Here is a 12,253-nt window from a genome sequence, read left to right on the forward strand (position 1 = left end):
AGACACTCATTAGAGTACGAGCTCATTAGAGTACGAGCTCATTAGAGAACGAGCTCAGGGCAACAGCGCCACCTACTGATGAAACACAGAACAGAGGAATTAATCCTGACAATCAAGAGGAATGATATATTTCTCTTAAATCTGATGTCGAGTTTTAAATTAATAAAAATCACAGTCTTCAAAGCTCAGTTTACAATGCAAGACCAAAGGAAAGCAAAAAAGTGTGTTTATATTTACATGCACATTGCACACACACATACACACACACACACACACACACACACACATATATATATATATATATATATATATATATATATATATATATATATATATATATATAAAATTGAATTTACTTTTGAGTTCTTGCATAATTCTTATTGTCATTTTTAACTATAATAATTATATATTTTTTACATAAATTAAACAAATATATGAATAAAGGAAAAAGAAAAATTTAAACTGTGCATAATTGCATTATAATGATTTTATATATAAATATATTTACATTTATATCAGCATAAATTAAACAAATATAACACTAAAGAAAAAATAATACTGTGGGTAATTGCATTAAAATGATTATATATATATATAAATAATCAGTTATTGCATATATAAGTCACAATTATATATATAGTGAAAGTATATTTTACTTTTTTTTAACTCTTTCGGTTATAAAAATAAATGAAACCATGATGTACAAATACTTGAAACTGAGTTGTCTGTGTGAAATGCACTTAATAGCCTTAAAAACCCAAGCAGTTCTCCAGATTCCTGCAGTGAGGTGTGTGCTTCTGCGGTGAGGTTTGATGAAGAGTGCGATTACGGGTTTGAGCCGGTCCGGCTAATGCTAATGCTGACACCGGTGTAATGGGAGTGGCTTTAATTAGTGTGACCGTCGGGACACGCGACCTCTGACCCCTACCGCTGATGAGGTCACCGCTGCTAACTGTCCAATAGCTTGAGTGCACTATTACCACAGCCTGAAATCTCATGAATTAAATCCTAATATTAATAAGCATTACTGTTTCCTATCGGTAACTCCGTCTTAGCATGTTTTATAGCTCCTGGAACAACCTTGACCGCGCTGGTGTTGATGGGATTGATTAAAGAGACACACGTACCTTTGAAATCGAACTGTTGGATGTTTTTCAAGGATTCATGGAGGAAGTAGCAACACCCGAGAGCCTGAAACACACACACACACACACACACACACACACACACACACAGAGAGAGAGAGAGAGAGTGTTACACAACACGAGCTCAAAGCATCGCTGGGTTTCTGAGATCTGAGGGTCTGTGTGTTCACAGGACAGAACAGGTGCAATTACTAAACTTTTTTTTATTATAACTCGTGCTGAGCAACGATTAATCACAACCGAAATAAAAGTTTGTGTTTATGTGTGCTGTGTATAATTTTTTTGTATATATAAATACACACACATGCATATATAATATAAATTATACATTAAAATATTGTATATTATGCATTAAAATATTGTATATTGTGCATTAAAATTATGCATTAAAATATTGTATATTATGCATTAAAATATTATATATTATGCATTAAAATTATGCATTAAAATATTGTATATTTTGCATTAAAATTATGCATAAAATATTGTATATTATGAATTAAAATATTGTATATTATGCATTAAAATATTGTATATTATGCATTAAAATTATGCATTAAAATATAATATTTCTAAAATATATACATCCATGTGTGTTTTTATATATACAACATAATTATACACAGCACACACACATATATCATGTAAACACACACTTTTATTTTGGATGATTAATCGTTGCCCAGCACTAATTATAATGTATATAATAGACAATAACACTTGATTTGATTTATAGAAGCTATAAAGTATATATAAAGTAGACTCAAAGAGTTGATTTAATTAAATATACATGTACTCTAAATAGTGTGTAGAGTAACATTCATAAATATGCAATTACAGCAAAAACATGTCAACCAACATAATATCAATGTAATATAATAGTCTTGTTTATATGAAGTTATATATATTATATTATTCAATATATAGTCTCTTCTGCTCACAAAGGCTGCATTTATTTGGTAAAAAATACAGTAAAAATAGTGAAATATTATTGTAATGTACAACAGCTGTTCTCTATGAGAATATACAGTAAAATGTAATTTACTCCTGCGATCAAAGCTGAATTTATTTCATTAAAAATACAGTAAAAATCACAAAATATTATTGTAATGTAAATCATCTGTTTTCTATGTGAATATACAGTAAAGTGTAATTTATTCCTGTGATCAAAGCTGAATTTTCAGCATCATTACTCCAGTCTTCAGTGTCACATGATCCTTCACAAATCACTCTAATATGATGATTTGATGCTCAAGACACATTTATGATTATTATCAGTGTTGAAGGCAGTTGTGCTGCTTCATGTTTTTGTTGTTCTTATTAAGACGACTTCTCAAACACATCTAAAATATGAACTTTTATCACTGGCAGGTCAATAATGGGTGAGTTTCGGTGAAAGCAGGTGTGATTTCCCAGCAGGTCGTATTTCATAAGTTCACGTGTTTATGCATAACCCTTCCTCTTATGAATATGAAGAAAGACTCTTTTCTTATGTAACGAGTTCAGATATAGCATGTAAATGATAGCGTGAGCCGACTCTGTGTCAGCGCTGGATGAGAGCCGCTCTAAAGCAGACACAGTCAGAGTTTAGCATGACCAAAGATTTACTTCAATAGGATTATATTCTTAATTTTTACTGAACAATCAGACAGTTTCTGTGTCTGTCCGCGGCCCAAACAAACCCAGAACCGCAAGGCGCCGGGGATTTGATGCGGTTCACAGTTCACTAACTGCTTTTCTCAAGGGCTTTTGCACCTCAAGTCTTCAAGTTGGCCTAAAAAAGAGCAAAACCTGCCCAAAAACTGTGAGCTAATGCTCTCAATAGTGGAGTAAAGCCCACGTCCGAGAAGAGGAGAATACAGTTACACACACAATAGAAGAGAACGGCCATCTGACGCTCTCAGGTTCTCTCTGCTTCACTGATCTTCACACACACACACACACACACACACACCAGAGAGCAAAATCAACACTCGAGCGAGAGAATGAAGCCGGTCGACTGGTGACTTCATTAGGAGAGGAGACTGAGAACATGTGCAACCGGTTCAGTCTCTTCCGCTCACCAAAGCTGCACTTACTTCATCAAAAATACTGTAAAAATGTGAGATATTATTCCAATGTAAAATATCAGTTTTCTATGTGAATACACAGTAGTGTAATTTATTCCTGTGATCAACAGCATCATTACTCCAGTCTTCAGTGTCACATGATCCTTCAGAAATCACTCTAATATGAGGATTTGATGCTCAAGAAACATTTATGACTATTATCAGTGTTAAAAAAGGTTCATATTTTAGTGACGTAAAAGATGAATGAAAGTCTTGTGAGTTTAAACGGATATGATTGAGAGTATGACGGCAGGATTTTCAATATTTGAGTTTCGTCTCGTCTGGTCCTTCTCTTTAATATTTGGTTTTCTTTTTTGTTTTCCTAATCCATGTTTTGCTGTTTCTGTGTGAAACGTACCACTATCTGTGTTGAGAAATAACGTGTCCATGGCAGCAATCAAACTTTATAACGGTGACCGTGACCTAAGAGAACCGTTTAAGGGATTATATATAGATGACAAATGCTGCCCAGTTCACCGACTTACACTACGCCCTCTTTTTGTGAAGAAAAAGTACAGACTTTTGAGTGTGTAGCACAAGAGGACTCAAGCTTTGAGACATACAACTCCGTCATCTTTAACGGACAGCTCTGTTGCTTAGTTACGTGCTTAAACTGGCCTGTCAATCATCTTTCACTGTTAAAATCCTCCATTCAATCTAATTTGATTTCCTACAGTTTCGGAGAGAGATGTTGTGGACTGTAGATCTGCAGTCGTGGGTCTGTCATGAGAGACTCTCCTCGTGTGTTTGCAATTTGAATATGATGAGTATGATTGAATATGATTGAATTTGAATACAGCTTTCCTGTAGCTCAGTGGTAAGAGCATTGCGTTAACAACGCAAGGTTGTGGGTTCGATCCCAGGGGATTGCACATACCTATGTATAAATGTATAGGATAATGCAATGTAAGTCGCTTTGGATAAAAGCGTCTGCCAAATGCATAAATGTAAATGTAATGATGATGCATTTAAACGCTAATGGCTAAACGTATCTTTCCAAAAGTTCACAGATGAAATATAATGTGGACAATATTGAATAAATATCTTTTCATCAGGTTAGATACTGATATCTAAACCTCTCTGCATAACCGCCGGACTCGCACGTCCTCCATGTCTGTAGTTTTTTAACACTTTTTACTCGTGTTTGTAGTTCTAATCGAATCCTCTCGTCCACAGCGCAATGGGTTGTGGGTAATATTAGCCGTTAGCGTGTTCATATCTGAAGAAAGAAAAGACGACCACCCGGGTATCTTTGGAAAACTCATTTCAACACTACGATTCGGTACGTACTGATTCTGTTTTCGGATAGTATGCGAATTGGGAAGCACCGAAGAGCTCAACCATGCAAAGCCTTGTGGGTAAGCATGAGAATGAGGAGGTTCTGTTGGACCGGCACTGAGGGATTGTGGGTAACGCACCACCTCATGCATTATTTATGAGCGCCGGCTCATCTTGAGATTAAACATTTGCTGATTTGTCAAAAGCTCAAACAGAGGATCCCGCTCGCGTCGGGCCGAACCCTCCCGCACATCTAACTGATGAGAACATTCCCTTCACGACCCGGATGGCCCGACGGAGGAGAAGAAGAAGAGGAGGAAGAGGAGGAGGACGTGACGGGATGAAGGTCAGCTTCCAGGAAAGGAGTGTTTACTTCTGTTAGCTTTAGTTTATGTGCGTTTTCACCTCAAACTGCCACTGAAGGAGTGAAGAGAGACGGAGACGCCCATTCCAGCACTGTATGAACCAGACCATCAATAACACACATCCATTCACAGAACCACTGGATTCAGATCAGCATATTAGACCTGCGTTTAGGAAACTACAATGCGGACTGAGAGATGTGACTTAAAGTGCACCTATTGTGCTAAAGTTCATTATTTAGCACATTTATAAAGAGTTTAAAATGTTGTTTTGGCGTCTCCTACAACAGGTTCACATGCATCCAATGTCAAACACACTAATGTCCTCATGATCTCCACTGCACATCGGCTCTTCTCTCTCAGTGTCTGAAACAGTTCGTTTGAAGATTCAGTCTCTCTAAGCTCCGCCTCTCTGAGAGCTGCTCTGCTCTGATTGGTCAGATGGTCCAGTCTGTGATATGAAGAGTGTGTGAAGTCACATATTTTAGCAACAGTGTGAAAGTGAATATAACAGGCACAACACCGCTATAAACATCAATATCTATGGGTTCAATATGCGTCACATGACTAAACTTACATCGCTTTTAAACACCTCAGTTTTGACAGTCCACACTACACCGGGACAACAATGTATTAACTTTGGAGAGTGTTTTCAAAAAGCTTCGTGTTCTCCGCTAAGAACGCGTCTCAGTGTCGACGGAAGACCAAAGCGGAGAGAAAGAGATGCGTTTTTTAAATGAAAAACATGTAAGTGTGGACAAGACCTCATTCAGTCTCTAAGCCCCGCCTCTCTGAGAGCTGCTCTGCTGTGATTGGTCAGAAAGCAAATGCTCATTATCATATCTGAGTCTCAGCTCTTGATCACAGTGATACGAACAGTGACGATGGCGTGAGTTTCACCGTATCAATCTCAGAAAACAGTGTCTTCTCCACACGAACAACACGAACCAAACTCTTCCAGTCTCAGATACACTAGTGTTTGAGGGAGGGGCTAAGAGACACTGCTCAGCCAATCAAAACCTCTGGCTGTCATTATGCAAGTGAGTTACAAACCTACACAGAATCAGCAGGAAGTGAGACTGAATTACTGACGAGCTTTCTACTGTTTAACACTCAGAAACTCTGAATTAATGTAAAGTCAAGACACAAGTAATGCAAATACATGAACGAAAACGTTAGTAAATGCATTAAACAATAGGACTGTTAATTGTTGCCACTCAGTTTATAATGTACTAATCAGGTATTTACTATATCACTACTAACAGTAACAAACAACTTCTGATCTTCTGATCTCTCAGTAAATGCTGAGATTAATATTAACTTTGACTATAACTAGTGATCTGTTGAGCATTATAAGTTATGATTAAGTGTTTATCCTCAGATAATCACCACACCTTATATATTAGACACACCTTACACCGAACAAACAATCACACCATAATCCCGACATCACCGTATCATCTCCACACACTGGCTCTTATTAATATTTAACATCAGAGTTCAGGCCTCGTCCTCTCACACACTCTTCATGAAGAGCCGATTATATTAGCGGCCTGTAATTAATCCGTTAGTCCGGCCGTGACAGACTCCAGATATTAATGTGAGGCACCCGGCGCTGACACCACACGCTGATCTCTGAAGCGCCGCTCTACAATGGCCCGTGTCAAGCGTATGTTCGGCACGTCCCGCGTTATTGATTACCTGCCAGATTCACTTGAAATAATTAAAAGTGTAGTTTACATATTTATAAAGCGCACTGTCATGGGTGCTACTTAATCTTCCATTAGGAAAATGCACTCTGTAAAGTGGCCAGCGAGGGCCGGACGAGGAAATGAGTAATCGCCATAATTGCAGACAGAAAGACAATAACGAGCCATAAAGGCAGATTTTATTGGCCCCGCTCTGACAATGGCCAGGTTTGGACTGGACCAGAACCAGTCCGTCAGGATCCTCTACACACACACACACACAACATCTGAGGAAGAGTCTCTTCTGCTCATCAAAGCTGCTTTTATTTGATAAAAAATACTGTAAAAACAGTGAAATATTATTGTAATGTAAATCATCTGTTCTCTATGTGAATATATAGTAAAGTGTAATTTATTCCTGTGATCAAAGCGTAATTTTCAGCATCATTACTCCAGTCTTCAGTGTCACATGATCCTTCACAAATCACTCTAATATGAGGATCTGATGATCAAGAACATTTATGATTATTATCAGTGTTGAAATCAGTTGTGCTTTTGTGGAAACCGGTAAACTACCATTCACAAGTTTGAAGTAAGTATAATTTAAAAATAATAATACTTTTATTCATCAAGGATGCATTAAATTGATCAAAAGTGACAGTAAAACATTTATTAATGTAACAAAAGATTCTTTCAAATCCAGTAAATGCTGATCTTTTGATATTTCTATTCATCAAAGAATCCTGATAAATAAAATGTATGACAGTTTCCACAGCTTTAACCAGATGAAAAAGGTTTAGCGCATCAAAACGTTTACTAATATAGCAGGAAATGCCAATTATTGATCATTTTTTGTAAGTGTCGACACAATCTTTTTTTAGTTTAACTTTACCTCACAAATTGTAGGTTGACACTTAAAATGTTGCGAAAATCTAATTTGGAAACACTTTTTGGTCAAGAAAAAGGGCTTTAATGCATATAAAGTGTGCAAATAATGACAGGATTAGCCTATACAACGTCTGCACTTGTGCCGCTGCTCCCGTTTAATCCCGTTCTCTGTAGTTCAAAGGTGCATTAAATCTATTATGTATGGATGTTAGGATGAATGGAAAAAAATTTCGGTAAAAAAGGCCAATTGGATGGAAAAAGCTAGAGAAACTTTCGCAATATTCACTTTATCGAAAAACAAACAGCATAAAAAGTGTATAGAAACTTAGCTATAACCATAATTAATAATTGAGCACCACCTCGGCATATTACACAATAACCATAGTTCACCAGTGAGATCTTCAGTTGGACCTCGCAGTGGAAACACGAGGAACACCATAAATCATCAACATCTGCACCTAAATAACAGCATTAATGCAGTAAAACTGTGGTAAATGTCAGTGCCGGTGCAGATGAGACGCTCCGCCGGCGCGACTCTCAGGGAATCCACTGACCTTTCATGGATTTTCTGCGTTCAGTTTGAAAAATGAGCCATAAAGCAAACATAAAAGTGGCCATTTTTCCCCAACGGTCAGACCCTGATTTCCCCGGGAGTGTGTCGGGATGAGGGAGTCAAGCGCTCATCATGTGTAAAGGAAAGTTATCCGAGGCGGAGGGCAGCAGGACACGCGTGTAACGAGAGAGAGTTACAGGAGTACTTCACCTCTACACACGTCATCCAACATGTCTTTCTTTCTGCAGTCGAGAAGAAATCCTTCACAAGTACATGATTCTTCTGCTGTTTTCTAATGTCTAAGAACAGCTACTTTCCCAGAGACTTACATAAAGCCAATTGAGTACATAAATAAATAGGCAATTGAGTACATAAATAAATAGGCAATTGAGTACATTAATATGTTAAAGTCTCCCTGTAGTCAATCATTCTATCCCTTAAAACTCATCTTTGATCACCAAAATGACATATTTAAGCATTTTTCATGCCTTAAAATATCTTGACTGTAACTCGACACCCTTGCCTCATTTAGTATGCGCGGCTCTATGAATATGCAAATTCACCCCGCCTCCACTCACTCACTCAGCTCAGAGATCCACTGGTTGACGATCACACGTTGATCTGATTGGTTACAAGGTAGTTTGTGACGTCAGAAACACCAGCGATTTCAAAGCGTGTGTTTGAGACTGTCTTTGGTTCACGGCAGTTTTAAGGAGGAAATACTCAGCAATGGTGTCGACTTATGAACTTACACAGGGTTTGTCTTAAAGCGTATTCAGGCGAGACACCCGAGGTGAATAGGGTAAAAAAAACAAAAAAACTAATAGATATCACCATACTTCACCAGTTTATGGATTACATTAATAATTGCACAAAAAAAAGTTGTATTACAAGTTTTCTGAAATGTTAAATATGCAAATGAGGCATTATCTAATTAAATATGCACTAATTTGCATAAAGTTCTAGAACAAAAATCTGAAAATTGGATAAAGGCAGGTTCAAAATTCTTGTAAAATAAATATATCTTTACACATTTTCATGTTTTTTGGGGAATAAAATGTTGTATAAAATCAGGAAAATTATATATGAACAAACCCGTCTGTAAAAAACATAGAAAAGTATAAAACTGTAAAGTTTGGTGTATGTAAGAGCTACTGAAGTGTAGATTTCTGGCTCAATGTAGGAGGAACAACTGTGCTCTAAAAGAGTTAAAAGTCTATTTTAATTTTAAAGAAATATAAAAAAAAAGAATTACAATTATTTGTTTTTTTCACTAGTCTGAAAAAACAGCCAAAAATCTCAAAATTGACAGATGCATGAAAACACTGTTTTTGCCTGTAGTGTCTCGCCTGAACACCACATAGACACATAAAAAAAGCTGGACTTTCACCACAGGGGGACTTTAATAACCAAATAAATTAGTAAATGAACATGAATTATTAAATAAATGACCAACGCCAATTTAAAACCATTTATACTATTCAAAAGTAGATTATAATCTCACTTTTTGTCCTAAAATCACCGATATCCAGCACTTTCAAGCCAAATAAAGTCCCTCCACTGATGCAACCAGACAAACATTAACGTGCATTAAAGCTCATTAATATGCAAATGTCTTCGTGTAGCTCTGAGTTTGAGTGGCTCCGGCTGCGTCTCTCATTATTTTAAAATCCTTCCTAAACGCTTAAATGATTGATCTCCGAAACCGCTGATTGCATTTCCCATTTTTGCGGAAAACGTTACGGATAGATCTAAACAAAGTGTAATTGGCCGAACCGGACCTGCCAACGATCCGCTTCCAAGGTTGGCCGGGGAAATATCATGCATTAATTTCATTTAGCCTCCCGTCCCGACGTCCAACGGTGGAAGTTAATTAAATTGCTTGTCCATTGTGTTCATCCACTTACAAAGTTAATGATATTGTGCGGGGGGGATTAAAGAGCATTTTATAAAGCGTGGGGACGAGAGCTGGCAGCTCCTACAGGACCCGTTTGAACCCTGTCAGTCCCAAGCCGACGGCGCTGTAATTACCGGTGAAACGGAGGCTTTCGTTTCGTTTGCCAAACTCCTGCCAAGAGGATCAGCAGAACCTATAACCTCACGATCACCGGCCCTGAGTTATAAAGCCATCACACACACACACACACACACAGAGAGATACACACACACAGAGATATACACACACACAGAGATATACACTCACACAGATAGACACGCACACTGACTCACTCGAACACACTCACACACACACACTCACAAACTCACTCACACACTCACACAGATAGACACACACATACTCACACACACTGACTCACTCGAACACACACTCACTCACACAAACACACTCACAAACTCATTCACACACTCACACAGATAGACACACACATACTCACTCGAACACACACTCACTCACACAAACACACTCACAAACTCACTCACACACTCACACAGATAGACACACACATACTCACACACACTGACTCACTCGAACACACTCACACACACACACTCACAAACTCACTCACACACTCACACAGATAGACACACACATACTCACACACACTGACTCACTCGAACACACACTCACTCACACAAACACACTCACAAACTCACTCACACACTCACACAGATAGACACACACATACTCACACCAGTGATGGAGTACTCGAGTCCTGGACTCGGACTCGAGTCCGACTCGAGTCCCTTTTCTCTGGACTCGAGTCCGACTCGAGACTCTATTCTCAGGACTCGTGACTTGACTTGGACTCGCGGACTGATGACTCGTTCTTGGACTCGGACTCGAGGATATAAAATCGGACTTGAGCATTCATCAAATGAATGACGTTGGATGAAGTTTCTGACTAAATAGGATTTAAAATTTGATATAAGATGTTACACTTTTCCTGTTTTGGGCTCCAAGACCGGACGGGATCTCTTTTTTTCCTGCATATATGAACGAGCAGAGAGAAAGCCCCAGCCGCGCGCGCGCTCTCACCGTCTTCAAACAACACGAGCGGTGCTCCCTCCTCACGCATATTAATCAAAATCAATTGACACGATAGTAAAAGGTCGGAAGACCGAAGTTTCACGTAGATCATTCAGAGATTTTTTTCTCCTGAATTACCGCGAGGTGTGAATTGTGCTGAAAAAAAACAAAAAACGTTTGCCTTATCTTCTCTGAAAAGCGTTCCGCACATTCAGCTGACATTAGCCACAATTTCAATAAACGAAAAGACCTATCTAGTGATGAAATGTTTTCTGTGTTGACACAAATCTTGTCCTGTCCTAAACTGCCGAGATAATCACACAAGGCGTGCCGTATAGGCTACACGTCCATTAATGACACGTCCGATTCGCGAACTAATGACTCCTTTGAACGATTCACTTTAATGAATGGTTAAAACAACTGACCATCTGTCCAACAACGAACTCACGAGACGTCTGAATCGGTGTATAACAAATCGGTAACACTTTACAATATGTTCCATTTATTAAACTCTAGTTAACTACATTAGTTAACATTTAGGCTACTATTAATAAACTGCACTTCTACAGCATTGTTAATGTTAATTTCAACATTTAGCCTACTAATAGCCTACATTATTGAAATCAAATTTTTTATTTATATTTATTTATATTGTATTTATTATTTATAATTGTCAACACAGTGGTGTCATTTTTGTTTAATGTAGACCCTCTTTTATAATTATATCAGCTCTTTAAAGGTGCCAGAGTAGAGAAATGTTGGCAGTCTTGAAATATAACACAGACTCAACCTTGATGACTCGACTCGGACTCGAACACTGGGGACTCGAGACTCGACTCGGACTCGAACTCAGGTAATGGTGACTCGACTCGGACTCGACTCGGTCTCTTCTTTGGTGACTCGGACTTGGACTCGGACTCGAACACGGGGACTCGAGACTTGACTCGGACTCGACAATTGGTGACTCGACTACAACACTGACTCACACACACTGACTCACTCGAACACACTCACAAACTCACTCACACACTCACACAGATAGACACACACATACTCACACACACTGACTCACTCGAACACACTCACACACACACACTCACAAACTCACTCACACACTCACACAGATAGACACACACATACTCACACACACTGACTCACTCGAACACACACTCACTCACACAAACACACTCACAAACTCACTCACACACTCACACAGATAGACACACACATACTCACACACACTGA

The 12,253-nt window shown here is 38.3% G+C and overlaps 1 protein-coding gene across 1 annotated transcript in view; it reads right to left on the minus strand.

The window, feature by feature from the left end:
* The window catches only part of LOC309491566 (inositol polyphosphate-5-phosphatase A-like), a gene marked incomplete at both ends in the record, with an annotated part of 27,433 nt that extends 22,750 nt beyond the window's left edge, over positions 1-4,683 (minus strand). The window contains 2 exons of the mRNA XM_082190628.1: positions 1,128-1,191; positions 4,582-4,683. Of these exons, the coding sequence (XP_082046754.1) occupies positions 1,128-1,191; positions 4,582-4,683 (166 nt within the window). The remainder of the gene's footprint in view (positions 1-1,127; positions 1,192-4,581) is intronic.
* Positions 4,684-12,253: the final 7,570 nt, after the last annotated feature.

The sequence above is a fragment of the Leuciscus leuciscus genome (genome assembly GCF_965113295.1).
Source record: "Leuciscus leuciscus genome assembly, contig: HAP1_SCAFFOLD_355, whole genome shotgun sequence".
NCBI lineage: Eukaryota > Metazoa > Chordata > Actinopteri > Cypriniformes > Leuciscidae > Leuciscus > Leuciscus leuciscus.